The following is a 21160-nucleotide window of genomic DNA, read 5'->3' as shown; positions in this document are numbered from 1 at the left end:
TAAACATTACTTTAGACATAATATTGACACTGAAGCATCTTCGCGGAACTAGCAGTTGCTGCATTTACTTTTTAAAATGGAAGGATATTTTTTCCCCGCCCCCTTCTTCCTCTATATCTCTCGTCCCGCTTATTTTTCGAAATGTATCTCTGTAAATCGTTTTATTAATAGCGACACACGATGAAAGATCACGTTACAAACAAAGATGAGAGTTCTTTTTCTTTCCATTAAACCGAAATACATTTTGCTCTCCTCCGCGGATTTCAACCAAGTATTCGTTCTCCGCATTCCGTCTATCCCAAATCAATGTTATTGCTTATCGGGACAACGGATCGTAAATTGAAAAATAATTCCAACTAATTTTTTTTCTCTCAATAACAATACCTATCCAGGTCGCTTGGAATTGCGTTACATCCGACGATGCTGAACAGAAAGGATGAGAGAGAAACAATAATCACGAGAATCGATGGTATAAAAGAATCGAGAAAGATACCAGATGCCGTATAACGTAATTTTATCAATAGTTGCCAAGAGAATTGTTTTCTAATCAACTATACCAAATTATTATTCTAGTCAATTTTAACTTATCGATAAAATACTGCGAAAAAAATTCAGAAATTATGACGAGGGCAAGGAAGAGAGGAAAGAGCGAATTAAATATTAAATCGCACATTAATATCTTATAATCTTCTTTGATAGTTTTCATGAAAAAATTTTTTATCCAACTTGGAATGTTACCGCTCCAAACTTTTCGGAGATACTAAAACATTTTCCGTGATCTTCTTATCAAGTCTCAGTGGATCAAAGAATAACTTTGCGAATAAAAGAAGGAGGGGGAGGGGGAAGGAAGGCAAGAGCAGGGGAGGGCGAAGAATGACCCTCGTTCGCTTCGGAAACATATGTCTTCCAAGTTACGAGGTGACTCGGGCAAACTACGGGCCATTTCAACGTTAGCCTCGTAGGTGCCCCCTTGAACTTACGTGCTCGTTTCGCCGGTTCGCCTGAATCGGCGTCTGAACCACGTTAATGGCTTCGAACAGAAATTTTGCCGTAACTGCGCGCGTTTCGGTTTACACGGCGTAGAACCCTGTTAACATTACGTTTTGAATAGACACGAAGTGTAACGAGCTCCCGTGTATATGCATTGATTAATCGATGCGGCAACAACTCTATTTATTAGAGCGCTAACGAAGCTTAAATCGTGATCCGAGTATCGATGCAAAACTTTAAACAACCGCAGATCGATATCATCATCAATTTTTTTTATTTTCTATTGCTTATTGTTTTCCTGATATAAATTTCAGGGATTATTAAAGAGAAGAAAAAAAAGACAGGGTGTACGGTTTGTGTAGAAAAGAAAGAGTAGCGAGTTACTAACAATACTATGCGTAAAAAATAAATGTAGATATTTAACAAACATATAACCATTATGTATAAAGAAAAAAATATAAATAAATTTTATTTATATTTTTTTCTTTATACATAATGGTTATATGTTTGTTAAATATCTACATTTATTTTTTACGCATAGTATTGTTAGTAACTCGCTACTCTTTCTTTTTATATATATATATATATATATATATATATATATATATATAATTGATTCCTCTCATTATTTTGTACATAAAAGTATTAAGGTAAGATAATCGAAAAATGAATATTTTACAAGATATTTTACGGTTCATGTAAAATTAAGAAATGATTTCAAGCCTCATAACTCGGAAAGTACTTAATGAAAACTAACTTAATTATAGTGTTTTGGAAAGCTCTCGAGTTGAGCTACAAGAATGTGCAAAAATATATAGGGTGTTCCATTTAAAAAAATTGAAGTGACCTTCACGTGACTCTTCAAGGTCAAACCAATGGTACCATCTTATGGCCCCCTCGAAACCAAACAACTTTTGTCTGAAACATTTTTCTCTCCCGGGCTTGGTTTTCGAGATATTCGACTGGATGGATTAAAATGGGCCACCCTGTATATATAAAGCTTATTGCGATGGATTGAAACGTTTTTCGTCTTTACGAACTGAAAAACGTCAAGTTACACGCTCTTATACGATGCTATTAAAATTTGTTCACGATATCCACGGCAGTAACTACATACTTTGCCCAGCTTTAAGGGAAAACTTTGGTCTTAATCTTCGCGCGCGTATATCATCAGTCCGAAAGACACTTAAAAGTAAGTTTCATAAACTCATCGCCAAGTATATCAGCGTATCGCCCGTCGACTACGATACACCACGGCGTATACCCCATGCAAAAGTTGATACTTTCGCATCATACGTGCGGATTTTTTTGCGAAATCCGACCCGAGCTTGCGCGCTACGGATACGCAAGCTTATTCTCATTATCGATTCCCATTCCGCCCGAGCAACGTGATAGGAAAACGACAATACGTGTTATCGGTGTCTATTCGAACCTGTTCCAACACGCTTCTCTATTTCCTTCATCGATACGCATCCCGATACGCCAGACCGATTCAATGCGAGCGCGTCCTATTAACGTGAGAAGGCCAGATTCGGGCACGTAATGGAGAATCGTGTCATTGTAAAATAAAGAATACACGTTATACGATTTTCTCCTCGTTTCCTCGTAGCCGGAAACCTCGGTAGGAAAAACTCGCCGTTTACATCGTAAGGGAAAATACATATCAGCGCTTCTAACATTTTCATATGTAAATAATTCAAAAACAGCGAAAAAAGATTCGCACTCGTTGCAAAAATATTACTTGGCAATTTATCAACCTTACTTTGGAGCCATCTTTTTTCTGAATGTTCAGAAATTGCTATTCCGATACCTCTATATTTGTGTTGTCCGCTTTTCTATATTATTTTATTAGGTGCGCAACTAAGTTCCCGCTGTTTGTCAATAGATTGCGCCACCAATAAGTGTTGGTCGATTTCGACATATCCAAAACGTCATGAACCAAGCTTAGACATATGGTAAACAAACCGTTTTGACACAGTAGTGATTTTGTTTTGGCGTCATATACTTTTGGTTGTGTGAAAATGTCTGATTTTGTGCTAAATAATCGTCATTTGCGGGAAGTGTTGATTTTCTTCTTTCATTCGAAGAAAACGGCGGCTGAAGCGCATCGAGAGCTCCACAAAGTTTACAGAGATGCTGCTCTAAGTGAAACAACGTGCCGTGATTGGTTCCGTCGCTTCAAAGACGGTGATTTCGATGTTGACGACCGTCCGCGTGAAGGAAGGCCAAAAACCTTCGAAGACGCTGAATTGGAGGCATTGCTCGATGAGGATCCATGCCAAACGCAACAAGAGCTTTCATCAGCATTAGGAGTTACCCGCCAAGCCATTTCCAAGCGATTGCATGCGTTGGGAATGATTCAAAAGCAAGGAACTTGGGTTCCTTATGATTTGAAGCCAAGGGACGTTGAGCGTCGTTTTTTCGCCTGTGAACAACTGCTCCAGCGGCAAAAAAGGAAGGGTTTTTTTCATCGCATCGTGACGAGTGATGAAAAATGGATTCATTACAGCAACCCAAAGAAAAGAAAGTCATGGGGACTGCCCGGTCATGCTTCTACGTCGTCGGCTCGGCCGAATATTCACGCTGCGAAGGTTATGCTGTGTATTTGGTGGGACCAGGTCGGTGTTATTTATTATGAGCTGTTGAAACCGAACGAAACCATCACTGGGGAACGGTATCGACTTCAATTGATGCGATTGAGCCGAGCACTGCGCGAAAAACGGCCACAATACGAGCAGAGGCACGAAAAAGTGATTCTACAGCATGACAACGCTCGGCCTCATGTTGCCAAACCCGTTAAAACCTACCTGGAAACGCTCAAATGGGAAGTCCTACCCCACCCGCCATATTCCCCAGATATTGCGCCGTCCGATTATTACTTGTTCCGTTCGATGGCACATGGTCTGGCTGATCAGCAGTTCCGCTCATATGAAGACATCAAAAAATGGCTTGATTCGTGGATAGCCTCAAAAGATGAACACTTTTACCGTAACGGTATTCGAGCTCTGCCAGAAAGATGGGGAAAAAGTTGTAGCTAGCGATGGGCAATACTTTGAATGATTCATTTGTAACCATTTTTTCACAATAAAGTTGCATTTTCATAAAAAAAACAGCGAGAACTTAGTTGCGCACCTAATATATTATTTTTTTTTCTACAAAGTAATCCTAAATTTTCCGTGACAGTTTTAGTTGGCATGAAAACTTTTTTGGAAACCTTTAATGGAACATTTCATTACGCGACAACTGAATTATTGCAGGAAAGATCCAAGTTATGCGGAAAAGAATGAACTCCAAAAAAATTTATTTTCTTTTCCTGAAAATGATATTGTGACGTATCTCAAAAATATCTAATGGCCAAAAATATCATGTGGAAGAAAATTTCTGTGAAGCAACGAGTAGCGAGTCATTTTAAAAACCTTTTTTCTCGCTAAAAAATTTCTCCTGTTTTGACACATGCTTTCTCCGCAATGACGGATTCAATTATTCTGTCCCCAGTGTTACCTCATCATCCCCTTCGCGTAAAAGAGATTGGCGTGACCAAAGCCAGAGGGAAGTAACCGACGTTGGAATAACGTCGACGATGCGAATTCTTCCTGGAAAAGCGTATACGATAACCGGCGGCTGACGGAAAGGTGCGCGACACCTAGTTAAGTAAGTACGGTAAAAGGCTCCTCGCTTCGACGACCGGCATCCAAGTTACGTCGATATTTCTTTGCTCGACGTTTATAATAACCTTCTGGCCACCTTTCTCTCTCTCTCGCTCGCTCGGTATCGAACAATACCGAAGGCGCCAGTTTATATACATCACAGGCGGCACTTTTATGCTCGAATGCGTTGCCGCGACATCAGCGTAGCCGAGAGTGATCTATGTATAGGTGCGCGAGAGACGAAGTTTAACGACAAACGAGGTTCATTATACCCGGGGAAACAAGGTCCGCGATGTATCTACACGGTTCGAGAAAAATATAGCCGCATCGATCGCACGCAACAACGATGTATCTTGGCATCTAGACATCTCGCGGCTTTATCAACGGACGTAGATGGGTATATACGTATACTTAAAGTAAACGCGCGATACACCGACCGCTATATACACCGTGCATCGGACGGTGCACCGGAGGTAGCGGCTTCCATAACGTTCTATGTCTTCCAATTTCGCCCCGATATTAAAGTGGAAACTAAAGTGTACACTCACCGACACGCAACAAATACAAAGACGCGTGTACGACAAGTGATTAATTAATTTAATCACACCAAAGAACGCCGCGAAGCGCCGATCGGAGGGAATTATGCAAAATTTGGCTAAGGTAACGTTGTTGCACGCGTAATCTGCCTCGTGCATTCCTTCATGTAACGTACGAGAAAATAAAATTACGAGCAACATTACGTCATGTTTATCGCAAATTCCGTCTTGATACTTGGGATATTTCACATCCCGTGTATCCTCGCTTTTAAAAATAACGAAAAAATACGCACGATGTCGATCATGTTTCACCCTTTTAATTATCGAAGTCCTGAAATTGGTACGGGAATGTCGAGAGGATATCCAGGGTCATAGATTCGACAGGATACGGGCGACAAGGATAGATATCGATTGTATCTACACATCTTTATCTCGGCCGCGATTGCATTGTTAGCATGGAGCGTATTGTTTGAACGTCATATCGGCGCGAGGCCTCGGGCAACCAATCAGCGTTTATGGTAGCCGTGCCTTATCAAAGATTTCCGCCACCGAGCCGCAGGGCTTAAATCAACCTATCACCCTCCTGACGAGTTCCTTTCTACAGTTTGCGGAACTCTGTCGAGAGCAGCAACACGAATTGGTACTCGCAATAAGAGATCAAGGACCCTAATATTGCCAGAGTTCCACGGTGAAAACTCGTAATGAGCGCTCGCAAGATATCGTCCGCGATCTTGGAATAAATCATTCAAATAACCATCGTCATTGTATCATTGATTACGCAGTGGGTGACGAGACCCCTATTAACCTGGCACCCCCACCATGAAAAATCGAGTTCGAATATAGTGCATAATTAAGTGCTAATTTGTTGCTATAAGCGCGAATTTGTTGCTTCTACCGATTAGCAGGAAAATCATATTAAAGGTGGGGGTGCTAGCTTAATGGTAAGCTAGCACCCCCACTTCCGAAGAACACTTATAGAGAGTCGCAAATTAAAAAACAAATACACTAGAATTTGTTGCTAATTAGTTGCTCAAAGATACTGCAAATAGATTTTAAAAATATTACATTTTTAAAAACACACCAACATATCATATACATATAAGCGTAAAATCATTAAAAATAAGTAATTAACAATACCAGTTTGTCATAAAATTGTTTCTCGCATAAAATAAACCATTTCTTAATTTATTGCCTATAATTTAAATGAAAAAATCAATCAAAACGAGTGGCGGTGTTATCTTGTCACCAAGAGTAAAGTATATTAATGCAATTAGTTGCTTCGATTATTTTGGTCTTAAAATGTTTCCCTACTTAGTTGCTTGAAGAATATATAATATCGAATTTGTTGCTCGACAATTAACTTAAGAAATTCGACTCGAATGGGTGGTGGTGCTGGCTTGCCACCAAGAGTAAAGTATATTAACGCAATTAGTTGCTTCGATTATTTTAGTCTTAAAATGTTTCCCTAATTAGTTGCTCGAAGAATATACAATATCGAATTTGTTGCTCAACAATTAACTTAAAAAAATCGAGCTAACACCGTCACCTGTTCGAGTCAAATCTTTTGTTAATTGTCGAGCAACAAATTCGATATATTGTATATTCTTCGAGCAACTAATTACGGAAACATTTTAAGACTAAAGTAATCGAAGCAACTAATTGCGTTAATATACTTTACTCTTGGTGGCAAGCCAGCACCACCACCCATTCGAGTCGAATTTTTTAAGTTAATTGTCGAGCAACAAATTCGATATTGTATATTCTTCGAGCAACTAATTAGGGAAACATTTTAAGACTAAAATAATCGAAGCAACTAATTGCGTTAATATACTTTACTCTTGGTGGCAAGTCAGCACCACCACCCATTCGAGTTGAATTTTTTAAGTTAATTGTGGAGCAACAAATTCGATATTATATATTCTTCGAGCAACTAATTAGGGAAACATTTTAAGACTAAAATAATCGAAGCAACTAATTGCGTTAATATACTTCACTCTTGGTGGCAAGCCAGCACCACCACCCATTCGAGTCGAATTTCTTAAGTTAATTGTGGAGCAACAAATTCGATATTATATATTCTTCGAGCAACTAATTACGGAAACATTTTAGGACTAAAATAATCGAAGCAACTAATTGCGTTAATATACTTTACTCTTTGTGGCAAGATAACACCGCCACTCGTTTTGATTGATTTTTTCATTTAAATTATAGGCAATAAATTAAGAAATGGTTTATTTTATGCGAGAAACAATTTTATGACAAACTGATATTGTTAATTACTTATTTTAATGATTTTACGCTTATATGTATATGATATGTTATATTGGTGTATTTTAAAAAATGTAATATTTTTAAAATCTATTTGCAGTATCTTTGAGCAACTAATTAGCAACAAATTCTAGTGTATTTGTTTTTTAATTTGCGACTCTCTATAAGTGTTTTTCGGAAGTGGGGGTGCTAGCTTGCCATTAAGCTAGCACCCCCACCTTTAATATGATTTTCCTGCTAATCGGTAGAAGCAACAAATTCGCGCTTATAGCAATAAATTAGCAACAAATTAGCACTTAATTATGCACTATATTTGAACTCGATTTTTCATGGTGGGGGTGCCAGGTTAATAGGGGTTCTGACGAGACTAGTGGGTTAAAAATTAGGGTTGGCGCGAGTCGCGATAACGCGTGTAATTATCATCGCGCCCAAAGATCCCCTCGCGTACGCGAACATTTCACGACAATTTATAACAATTTAATTATCCGCGCGCGCGTTACATTAATTAATATTCATCGATAATGGAATACTAGACAACACGTACGTCGCGATATAACGTGATGCTATGGCGCTGATCAAGCAATAATAAGCAACGGTAATTACTCGTTAATTGGATGACGCCGCGTTTTAATAACCATTTTACAATATGGAAACGAGCGACAGGTCGATGACAGGTCGATGTGAGGAAATCCTAAGGGCATTCATAAATAAATAGTGTAAACGAACCCAAGGTGAAGAAATTACAAAGAGAATAGGGGAAGAGGGAAAAGCGTAGGAGGGTACGGAAGGAGATCAAATCTGACTCGCACAATTTTATACGACATCGTACGCACTTGAGTCTGCTTTACGATCCCGAGAATAACTCGGTGAACGACTTTAACATATAAATCTCTCGCCACGTCGTCTTTAATATCATATCCGGTGATCGCCTCGTCAACGAACGTTCGGTAAATTGGTGACGTAATTACGGATCTTCGCTCCCTCACGGGCTTACCTGTCTCGTGGAATTGCTCGTAACGGCCGATCGGAACCCTGTATCAACCGGAATACGTGAATACGTATAGCAACCTAGTAACACATACGTTCGCGTCACGGTCCTGTTACAGCTGTTCGTCCGTGTAACTACGCTCCGATTTACGCGCATCCGACATTTCGCGCAGAGAAAGGGGAAGCAGTGAAGAGGCACGAAGAGAGTCGAGACGAGTTTGAATTTGGACGCGAGTCTCGTTAATTTTTCGCTGCATTGTTTGCCCGGGAAAGGGGTGTTTATTGCCCGCAGCTCGAGAACTATCACCGGTACCTACACGTTGTTTACGCAAGTATGTATGAGAGAGGGTGGGCGGGCGCGAACCTCGGGTGCTGCACATCCCCGTTTTAATGATTTCGATTTAACGAGCGCGTTCAAAAGCCGCGCTTGAGTCTGGAAAGAGAAACGATATTGAGTTTGTTAAAAATCCAGTAGGGATCAACTCTATACGATTCGATGAAGCTTATATGTTTCGCTAATTGTATGAGATATTTTGAGATTTTTTTAAAACCAACTTTTTATCGCGATATGGCACGCGTGCAAATTATTAATTATTATTTATTTCAAATAAATAAGATAAATATATTTGTCAAAATTAAGTCGACGTTTTGTGCATTTATCGTCATTTTTCCGCAGATAAACGGAAAATTGCATTTTCTCGTATCAAACATTTCTTATTTATAAATGTCCTTCTTTTACGACGTTTCCAGGAAGATCATTCTTTTATAGATGGTATCACGCGACTTTCGATCGGTATCGAAATGGGAAGCGAGTAATGAAACTTTCCTTGCCGGGGAGAGTAGGTCACCCAAGTATCGGAGCGGCCGAGCTCTTGATATTTCCGCTCTCTCGTCCGTACGAGCGACAGAGTCGCGGATCAGCGGACAATCATACTTGAATAGACGCCGCGAGCACACGAGAGACTCGATGCGCGTATACGCGTGGACACGCGTTGATTCGAAATCATTGTGCCATGCCACATCGACAATCGAACCCCGATGAGCCTCGAATTTCGTATGCTATCGCGCGAATTTCACCCTCGAACGTACGGATGATTCGCGCGGGAGGATCAAACAGAGGAGATCTCCGCGCTTTTTCTCGCGGAAAAAAAATATCGTAACGCGACTTGGATTAGATGATGAAGAAAAAGGGAAAAAACAGAACGGCAATCAATGGAAAAACGCGTTTCGAGAAACATCCGCAAATTTAACTTTCAAATTTCACGCACCCACGCGACAAATTCTTGTATCGAAACGCGAAGAAATGGAAATTCTCGACTCGAGGCAATGTCTGCGGATAAGTGACTTTTTTTAGAGCCGCCCACACGATGAAGCCTAAAGCTCGGTCCCGCCAGGAATCTACGTTAAATAATGCCCTCGTGATTCGGGGATTTTTTGTGAAATAGTGCTACTTTTGTGATACACAAATATATAAGAAAACAATTAAACGAGATCACCGTTCTAATCAATTTTGATATAAATAATTCCAAATCATACATCACACTACGCATATCAATTAGTGTATATTTTCTATCCGATTTAACTGCATCTCGGAAAAATAGAGACCCTCTCTCTTGACTATTTATATATAAATTTCTACGATTCGTTTACAAATATGTATTTCTGTTCGCGAGCGAATCCGACAGTGGACAGTAAGAGCGGAAGGTCTTTCAGTAAAAAAAGTGCGCCACGTTTGACAAAACGAAAAGTGACATTTATTAAAGTCAAACTTAAAAGACAAGTGTTTAGTGCAGCGATGGAGTGATTCGCGGAACAGCGGTCTTCGCGAGCGGAATCGCGAGCGTTGCAGCGATATAAAAGCGTTTTCCGAATTCGTAAGCGGTCGTATAATGCGGTTAATCAGCGGTTTTATCTAAGAGATTGCGGAAAGTCCAAGAGAGTAAGCGGTCGTTATAAGCGGTTTACTATGCGATTTAACTAAGCGGTTTAACAAAGCGGTTTGACGAAAAGTGCGAGACTTCGGCTTGCTCGCGTGCGGTGCCCGTTATAAGGCGAGCGGAATTTTGAGCCCGTAGCGACGTGGCCCAATAATTTTTGTGCTTTAGCGGTGACCTCATGGCGCCGCGCGTAATTGGCCGCTGATGAGGTCTAAGGTAGACAATTCTTTAATTGTCATGCGCGCAACCTTTTTCTGTCAGCTGATTGGCAATCAGCTGATCGTGACGTATGGGCGCGCATGCCCATACGCCTCTCTTATTTTGTCGACGGTTGATGTTGTTGTTGTCAATGTTTATAATCAGCGTTTCTCGGTCGAAGAAAAAATGCGAGATAACGGGAACGGTCGCGTTTTTGTGAAGGGTCGAAAGCTCGAGAAGATTCTTGACGCCCGTTAAATTTGAATCCTCGAGTTATAGAATATAATTTGAAATATTTGCGAAATTGAATTCCAGATGATTTTTATGATTTTCGAACAATTTCCTATATTGTTTTTTCACGATATTTATTGAATATTCTTAAAATCTGTAGTGCAATGCATTCAAAAAATATCGTAGATATATTTCATTTAGATACTAATATGTTCGTTGTATAAACAACGTGCTATCGCCATAATTCAAGCATGTATTTCGACCATATCTCTGAGTTATTTCACGTTTTATACGGCCCGTAATATAGAAAAGACAAAAGGACGCAAAAATCAAAAGCAAACGGATAAATTATAACTATTATAAAATCGATTATTTTATATATTTCTAAAAATATGTATAAATATATATATTTATTCTTCATATTGTCGTTGTATAATGAACAAGTTTGGTAAATAATAAAACCGCGTTTAATGCATTATATAAATTGAATACTATTATTGCGCACTGTTATTTTTTAAATATGATTGTAACATTTTCGAGAGAAACCCCGGAAAGCAATTCTTTTATAAATTTTTCATCAAAGCAGGATGAAAAAACAATATGAAAACAATACAATAAATAAAAAATATTCAGATTGATTTCGTCTATTGACCGGTTTGATTGATACTAGAAAACCAGCAAACAAGCGAATTCTCTCGAAAACATTAGCAAACATTACTTCGATCTACTTAACTACCAGACAAATCAATTCGAAGAAAAAGTGTAAAATTAATTAAAGTAAATTCGAAGGACTAATAAAATAATGTATCAAAAAAAATCCATCTATTTTTTCGCAATATCGTGATATCGTTATATTGAACTGTATCAAGATAATGAATCAAGTGACGATGAAAATGAATATTTGATTTAAAAAGCCTGTAATTGTCAGAAACAAAATTCCAGAGTTACTTTTCTAAATAATATATTTATTTTATGAAACATATCGTGAAATATATCATTTTTTTCCATTAAATTTATATCATAAATAGTTGCAAAAATTACCTTAATGATACATAGGATTTTTCAGCAAATTAAAATTAATAGTTAGGAATTTGGCTCAAATAAATAAATAAAAATTAAATCAAAATTAGCATAAAAGCCAAATTGGCTGTTATGCCACTTTTGATTTAATTTTTATTTTTCAGCAAGTTGATAATTTTTCAAGAAGCGACATTTACAGACTTTTCATGGTAAATCCTCATATTATCATCGATACAATTATGGCGTCTCGACATGAAAGACTCACCATTATTAATCGCAGCCAAAGCGACGGCACCGAGCAGCCATGCGATGACGCTGACGGCGGACATCTTCGTTTCCCTCGTGACTTTCTCCTCCTAATACGCGCCTTGCGTGCGTTAGAAGGAGCTCTGGAACCAAGAAGAGGAACGCATTATATTAAGCTGCGCGTGCACGATGTGTCACAAGATATTACAAGTTCGGTCGCGCATTTATCTCTCACATAGATTAAGCTTTCGTAAACACCTGGCACTGAAATACCGGCGAAGAAAACCGAGATAACGATTGTGTTAACGTCGCTGTTTGTTATTACATAATCTCGCGTGCCATAAGCATCCCTTTTAGTCACAACAGCGGATATTTATTCGATTATGCGCGGTATAAAAAAATATTTTATAACTGCTAACACAAATAAACTGTCGATATTTATTTTCTCTAGTACAAGTACTAGTTTATACAATGATTTAAAATAAGAAGCATTCATTTTTTCAAGCATGTATGCTTTATTTCGAAAAAAATGTCCTCTTGCAGCTCGAAGATTATGTAATATTCCTTCCTTTCAAGATACCTTGAGAAATAATGTTTTATTTAACTTACAAACAACAGAGGGAAAGGCAATTTCACGAATATAAAATATTTTTTCTTTCCGACTACAATAACACAGGAAAAAAAAGATAAATATTGTATGTCATATCCTTGCAATAAACCTGGATATTTATTCGCTGATTATAATTTATAACAATTGTAATATTGTTTGTTGTGATTATAGAAATTTTTTTGTCGCGTAAGAGAAAGTTCACTCCGGGAGAAAAATTATCACTAAAAACGTAGGTCTGCAACCTAACGATGGAGGGTTTTCGCTGCATGTATGCGAGACGCAACGTGGCGCAAACTGAAAAGCTACACGTGAGAAGAATTTGCAATGACGGTGCCACTTGTTCGCAACAAGGACAATTTTATCGCTTAACGCGATTGATATCACGAGTTGCGTTCAGAAACCAGAATCAAACTCGTAATAAATCGTAATCCACGGTATAGTGAATCGTTGGTAAAAGATACTATAAAAAGATGTGCAGAATTTTTCAGATTTTCCAAACTTTGGTTGGTATATTAAATTCTTGAGCAAGAAATAAAATCGACTTTTCTATAGTAAAAAATTTACTTGAATGCTTTCTTATAATTTTCAAATACAGACTAAATCCCATAGACCTCTTTAGCTTTTTAATTAGATTATTAATTCTCTAACTTGAAAACTATATATCGGTGTAGTTTCTTGGTTAAAGGGAAACGCACCTCGCCGAAAAGAAACATTTATATTAAATATCAGAATAATACATCACTTTCTTACGTCTGTATATATGGAAAAATCTACCTCACAAATGATACAAGAATCCTTACGAATACGAGAAAAAGCGTGAGAAGCCTGAAAACACCTTGTATGGTCGCACGTGGTCCGTTGAAAATTTTACTCGAGAATTTCCCGGAACAGGCGGATGATTTCCTCGAGCGTTCTCCGCCCCCGCGAGATGGTCCCGGGAAGCTGCTCATTCGTCATGTCGAGATAGCGTCATCCTTTGGACGGATCCGCGAGAGACGCGACTTCCTCCCCTTACGTCGGTATAACCGTTAGCGGAATGGGTCTCTCATCCCAGAGTTATCTTCAACTCTGTAACGCGGTCCATTTATACAAACCGTACGCGGTGTCTTTATGTCAAAGCATAATCATCGCGTCACTTTATTTTCGCTAAATATTTTACATTATCTAGCGAAACACTAAATAAAATGATAAGCTAATCATGACTTGCAATGAAATTAAATTACGGTACTTTGCGGACTGTTTAAAATTAGTTTGACTGAGCGAAAGTAAAATTAACTGATATAGCTCTTTATAACTTCTTTATTATTAATGTAACATTTTTAAAGATTGTTAAATTAAATTGCCAAATGATATGCGTGTTATTTTTAGCGTAGATAAAATCTCGAAAAACAACACAATAAAATATTATTTTAAAGGACTATCTGTATCTCTTTTCTATCTCTTGAACGGATCCTAAAACGCCAAATAAATGATTTTTCTTTTTCTGTCGCTTTTGGCTTTCCCCTTAGCCTCTACCCCACCCCCTCTCTTTGTCTCTGTCTTTCTTTTTGTGTCCACCGAGAGTAAGAGAGCGAACTAGGTAGCTATCGTTCTATCTGCACCGACTGCTGCTCTCATAGCTTCCACACAAACCGGGCAACCCTTCAGATGCACGTTTCCCGCTGGCTCTCCACTCCTTTCATCTCGGTCCGCTTTTACTTTATGCACCGGTTGTGCGCGCGCGAACTTTATACCGTTGTACACCGTGTGCTTTGGAAACCCGAAAATTCTGCTTTGCTATGGTGTCGCGAGACGCCCACAAGCCATACGTTCTCAGGCACAATTTCAGCGCGTCTTCGCACCGCGCACATAAGTAATATGAATAATACAAAATGAATTTTTCGCCGCACTTCCGCGGGTTCGTAATAAAATTACGATATCGCTCGTCTCGCGTTCGCATATTTTATATCATTTTATAATCCTGCACGACGAGTTCTCATACATATTCTTCTGCGGCGCGTGTAAGAATATAGAAAAAAAAACATGCATATATATATGTGTGTGAACTTCATATCGAAAAATGTCGCGAAGAAGAGCTGTCGCATAAAATGCATTAATCAATATATGTATTTTATAAAGTTACTATTGAACCGCTTTTTTTCTCTCTATAATGTAATCCCCGTATTATAAAATCTTTACACATTCTGCGGGATTTTTACAATAATATCAAAATAAAACGAACGCGACATAGAGCGCCTACTTTCTCATCGCTTCTCATCGTTTCTCGACAAATAGAAAAAAATGTGCAACGTGTGTCTTGATGATCTTGATTAGACTACGAGGGAAAATAGCAGCTGGAGGAAAGGCAACTGTTGCTTCGTTGTGCGTGAGGGAAAACACGTGCGCGCAACGCTTATAAAATATGAAATCGTATCCAGCACATTTTTCAAGATAAAAGACCAAACGCTCTTTCTTGCGAGTTGCACCTGTGCCACTAAAGCAGATTAAACTGGAATGCCATATAGCTTTCGTTTATGCGCAGTGAGAAGATAAGATCCTTTTTTATTTATATTATCTGCAGCGTCCACTTTGCAGAAACGAAAAAATGCGCCAAGCTGAACTGAGGAAGAGATAAGAGGTAATTTTGAAGAAAAATTCTAGATAAAGAAATTTATAAAAATACTTAAGGAAGAAAATATTAATTACGATGACAAAGGGTGTGTGTTTTCAAGAGTATCGTGAAATCTTAAAGAGACATTAAAAAATGTCGATGTCTTCAAAGACAAAGCGCGAGAGAAACCCTTCCAAAAAATGCATTTATCTTGCATATCAATAATATGTAATATTCAAACATTTCCTAATTAGCAGATAGTTAATTGTAAAAAAAACGCGAATTATTCAAAGCGAAATATATATGATGTAGGTCAAACAAAAATAAATACTTGGCATATACTATTTATCGCACGCGCGTAATTAATTTCTATATTAATTTTAAATTCCGCTTTCGTCCCTTTTCGCCTTCCCCCTCCTTCTATCACCCCCTGACGGCGCGTTTAATCTCTCGACGAAGCGGCCGCGATTGCCGCCGTTGCCACCCGACGATGACATCGGAACAACGGGATTACGCGTATCTGACGCAACTTTGCCAACTTTCAACGGCGCGAGCCTCATCTCCATAATTTAAAACGAAAAGTTAAATTAGCCCCTCTGCCATCCTCGTGTCATGCCCTAAACCGGCCAAACAACCCAACGTCCGACCAACGTAATCTGCGAAACTAGCCGAACCCGCGCGGTAAATAACGCTCGCAATTAGTGTCCTCGCGCGAAAGCGGAGTTATTTTTCGGAGTGAGAAGACACCCTGTCGCATATCTCGTGTGGGGACGATCCAGCCTCGCACACACGCTTTCGTGAGACGGCGAATGGCCCTTTAACGTTTATTTACACAGCACAAACACATTTTTCACTCGGGATGAAGCGACTCGCGAGCAACATTATTGGCTATCGCGTAAACGGCATCCACGATTATTAACGTTATTATCGGTACGAGCAATAACGACGACGGCTGGATCGCTATCGCACCGTTACACGAGATGTCGATCGATCACCGGTAAGGAATGCCACGAGCAAAATGATGGCGCGATCTCACGACAAACCGGCGGCAGGCACAACCGGTAATAACTCAATGTAAACGCGCGTAAGTGCTATTAATAAGACCCGAAGGGGGAAGTGCAATCGGGTATCGCGAATGTACGATTGAATAACGCATGGCGCGCACGAGACACGAACGTGTTGTACGCGAGGGCGTATTTTGCGAGGGTTATTATCTGATGGAATGTTGATGGACACAACTGGAGTGTGTAAAGATCATACAGGGGGTAAAACACGAGCGATTGTAACGGGGAGATTTGCCGTCGCTGATGGACTGTCTGCCGCGTAAATCGCGAAGGTATGAAACGCTCGTTTCATAAAGGTCGCCCTCGAGTAACACGCAGGGAAATTTTGGCAACGCAAAACGTCGAGACACAATGGCCTGGCATTTATTCGCGCCGAGACACATCCGGGAGCGTATCGCCCGCGTCTCATTTACGTTACTTCCACATAAACGGGATAACAGTTCAGGTACTACGTTGTTTGCCATCTTACGAGCGTCTGCGGATGCTTATAAAATGGAAGATAATTAATGCAACACCTAGAGATAACGGATACGATCCGCGGTTACCTCTTTGCCTTTGTCTTAGATAATCTACGCCACCGCATCTTTACAGGCGTCAAAAGAACCGTCAAGATAACGCTACGTGATACGAAGATTCACGCAGCTTCGCAACTTCTGACATTTCTCCAACTACGCGAAATGCAATTTCTCTAAAAGCATTTTGCCCGCTGTAAATTCATACAGTAATATATTCTAGAATCGTTAGCCGTGCAAAAAAATTCCCATCCTTTATTAAAGTAATTAAAATATATGTACTCGGTGTTATTCGTCTTTTCATATTTTGATATATTCTATACGCAATAAAATTTGCCACAGAGAGAAACGCCTAACATTCGCTCGCTCATTGTTTCGTTCGCAGCATTGTACTCTGTTCTTATTTGATTCGCGAATTACATTTTTCCAATTTACAAGCTTTCGCGAAAAATAATTTTGCATTTTTCATAAAAGATGTTACATTGACAATCGCGTTGCAAAACACGCATATACCACGAAATAGCACTCTATATTTCACGGCGAATCGAAATTACTTACTTGAAATTAATGGAATTATGATTGCGCGTTCGATCGATGTAATTAGTCGATACTAATATTTGATGGGTCTAAGGTACATATTCGCATGAGATAGCAATTAAATATCGCCCTGGAGGTTTTGACGCTGCAATGCGACGAAAAATAGGAAAATCTACGAGAGCCTCAACAAGATCGAATGTTATATAATAGCATTAACAGATTACAATGCATTATAGTTTAATTAATTATACATTTGATATAATACACGATAACTGGAAATTGATATTGTAAATGCATTATAGCCATATATGGTGCAAAAATACTACACGATTCGGACATTTTGAAAGCCGTGTAAATCGGTTTCAATCATTTTCAAATTTCGATAAGATGATGTATACATTAGCTTATATTCCTTTTGTGAAAAACATCATATGTTATATTTAGCAATATACAATATTATTTAATACGAAATTATAGAGAGGGAAAAATTTATACAGATCTTTAGATAGAATCGTATCACTTTGATTACCTATTGCTAATTGCCGAATATCGTTTCACTTCGACATCATCGTCGGAAGCGCATCGAGAATGTAACGTGCTCTCTCGCCTGTCTCTTGAAGCGACCACTTGTATCTTGTCGGATGCAGATCTGCCACTCGCGACGATTAAGACACTCGATCGCGAAAGCGCGCTGCTGTTAAAAACCGTCGCGATCACTAATAAGGTGCAACCCAGCCGCGACGCGACCGGAGAAGAGGTTCGTCCATGAGAGCGACGACAGCGGACTCGAGGAGCTCGCAGCGCGTCGCACAAAACTTGTCGCACGATATTACGAGCACGATATACGAGCGCCACCGGGAAAATCACGTCCTCCTATATCACCCTTTCGCCCGGTCGCCGCCGCTCTCCCTTTCGCTCTGTCTCTCTCTCTCTCTTTCTCTCCTTCTCGCTCCGAGCCGCGGCTAATTAATCCTGAATACAAGGCGCGATAATGAGAATCCCGCGGGCGATTTTAATTAAAACTCTCGGGCCTCCTACAGCCCCCTATAGGTCGCTCGCATGGCGTACTTGACCTTCCTCGCGGGAGGTTTAATCGAATCCTCATCGGTGGTGAGCCGCGATGATGATGCGTGTATGCGTGGATTAAGCGCGCTCGCATGTTAGTCGTTGTCGTGACACATGCCGCATGTAGGGTAGGCACCAGCCACGTTGATCCATGGTCTCGCGTTTCTATCGCGGTGGATCGCGGTATCAGCTGATCCACCGAAATCGTCCGTCGACCGATCCGGCCACCGCGGAGCCTCGTATCACCGAGCTCGGTGAGCGACCCGCGTCTGCCCGCCTCGTTACGATCTGTCACTACTTATCGCCCGCGACTGTCTTTCACTACTGCCTGTCCGCGTTGCGATCCTGTTTACCGCTGCTGTTTCCGATATCGCGCCGTCACCGCTTCACGACGGCCTCGCGAATGCTCGTCGATATAGATATCTCTCTCTTCCTCTCGCGGCACACTCGACTCCTCGCGACTAATCAGTCGGATCGTCACTCGAACGTGTCACTCTCAGCGCTCACCCTCGACAGCCGCCAGTGTCCCGGCGGCTGACACTCGCGCGAACTTGGAGGCACTCGCGTTCGATTGCCGCTGCTTATCGCCGACGAGTATCGGTAATCATCGCGGCCGCGATTCGCTCATAGTCGCGACCAGTCCCGCCGTTCACTGGAGGGATTCGCCCGGCGAGGCGAGGGTGTCCGCTCGCGCGCGCATGGATATATCCGTGATGTATGTGTGTGTCTGTATATATATATGTGTATATGTGTGTATGTGTGTGTAGCACGCGCCTGTAGGATCCAGGTCCGACCGTGGCGCGATACGATGGAGAACTGACGTCCTGACGGGCTGCAGCGCCCCGACGACGGGCGTAGGGCGAACCATCCGCCGTGAAGCGAGCGGCGGGAGAGAGATTCACCACCCCCATTCCCTCGCTCCAGCCACCCCGGTGTAACCCCCTCCTCCAGGCACAGTGCTCCGCTTTTGCCCGTGCCACCTTGTCGTCGAGAGGGCACCGTCGTACGCGCGACCGCGCGAAATTGCAGCAAATTTTCGAAAGTGCAGCATCGCTCTCCTCGTGCATATCGAAAACGAGTTTTTCGACATCGCGCTGGCTTTTACAGGGACGAGAAATCGTCAGAGATTCGTGACACACGTGGCTGCGGAGAAAGTTTTCTATCGATCAAATTGTTGGATTCCGACTCGCGTTAAGCACGCATCACTGTATACTAGAGGCGTGCAAATCTGCTCTCACTCCCGCTCGTTCTCGACAGCGAGACTGAATTCTCGAGACTCAGATTATCGGGAGCGCTGTTATCGAGAATAGAGGCTCGAGAACGAGCGAGTCCCGAGTCTCGATGCTCTATTAGACGGAGTGGGGGATTTCTATCCCCACTCCGTCTAATAGAGCATCGAGACTCGGGACTCGCTCGTTCTCGAGCCTCTATTCTCGATAACAGCGCTCCCGATAATCTGAGTCTCGAGAATTCAGTCTCGCTGTCGAGAACGAGCGGGAGTGAGAGCAGATTTGCACGCCTCTACTGTATACAATATTTTTGATTATCTTATTAGCAAAAAAATAATAAATCGTTTGACTGATTGAATTACAAACTTTATTTTAAGCGGGTAAAGAATTTATCTGCATTAAACTTATTTACTAAAAGCATTTCCCTAAAAGCATTTACTAAAAGCATTTCTAAAATGTTTGAAAATAAATAGAAACTGTGAAGCAGAGTACATATGCGAAATATTCTTGTGTGAAATCCATCATAAGTAACTAAAACAAAGTAGCTTAATTTTCACATGCAATCGATCGACGCTTCAAAAATCCTGGAAACAGGATGCACGGAATTAAACTTCAATGGTTTAATTATTTTAGACATTTCTCGCAAATCCCTTCACCTATATGTTCGATATTTTTCGCATGTAAAAAAGAGAATCCAAGTATTTAAAAAATTGCCTCGTATCAATTGCATACATTGCAATTTTAATATAAATATTAATTTTTACTTTTAAATTTAATTAATTTTCTCATAGTACATTATAATTTATATTTACACACACTCCCTTTGACGTAGTCACTTTTATAAATTATTTTCATGCGAGTTATTACACACTTGTACATGACGTATTAGACGTTTAAAAATGACGAATAGGACGTAACCTAAAGGCACGAGAAGAGGAGGTTCGCGTAATTTCTTAATCAATATGGCCTAAATCATTTTTACGACAGAATAAGGCTCGCGTTCCTAGCTGCGTGTTTTCCAAGACTTGCATGCATTTGCAAACGTCACGTGATTCGCGGAGGCCACTTAATAGACGGTCTTACATCATTCTGAATTGGATACGGTATAAACCTAAAATTGTAATTTGCAATCCGTGCGAGAATCGCTCTGTTTTTCGATTTTATTGCGAATCGCTCGGCGCGAATCTTCCCGCGTTGAAGAAAAAGAGAAAAGAGCACATCACGCGAACATTGCCCCCTATCAACAAAACGATGGAAAATTGTTCAAATCCGTTACTGTACAAGACCATTTGCGTTTGCTAGTCGCTTTATAGTCTTATGGTCTAAGCTGTATTATTAATTAAAGGAATTAACTTTGGTGGCATATACTGTGCGACCCTCGCTCGTGGAAAGGAAGGTCGAATGCCTATATCATAGTCTAATTTCCAATTAAGGCGTTATTAATACTGGCGCCAGTGGACGTTATATCTCCTGGATTATATTACGATTTACAT

General features: G+C 40.3%; 1 protein-coding gene across 8 annotated transcripts in view; it reads right to left on the bottom strand.

Annotated features, from left to right (window-relative positions):
* LOC145959213 (neurotrimin) overlaps positions 1 to 21160 on the bottom strand; it is a 402237-nt gene that overhangs the window by 262756 nt on the left and 118321 nt on the right. For 5 of the 8 annotated variants that reach the window (XM_083077841.1, XM_083077847.1, XM_083077848.1 and 2 more), the window contains one exon: positions 12080 to 12203. In XM_083077841.1, coding sequence (XP_082933967.1) covers positions 12080 to 12143 — 64 coding nt within the window. In that variant the 5' untranslated portion in view covers positions 12144 to 12203. Of the gene's footprint in view, positions 1 to 12079; positions 12204 to 13505; positions 13819 to 17902; positions 19677 to 21160 lie in introns of those variants that run through there. The other 3 variants (XM_083077842.1, XM_083077849.1, XM_083077845.1) reach the window with 2 other exon arrangements.

This window comes from Camponotus vicinus, unplaced genomic scaffold (assembly GCF_025532165.1).
Source record: "Camponotus vicinus isolate PSW18456_S1 unplaced genomic scaffold, iyCamVici1.0 SCAF_1, whole genome shotgun sequence".
Classification (NCBI taxonomy): Eukaryota; Metazoa; Arthropoda; class Insecta; order Hymenoptera; family Formicidae; genus Camponotus; species Camponotus vicinus.
Note: the sequence above shows the minus strand (reverse complement) of the source record. Positions and strands in the feature narration are given on the sequence as shown.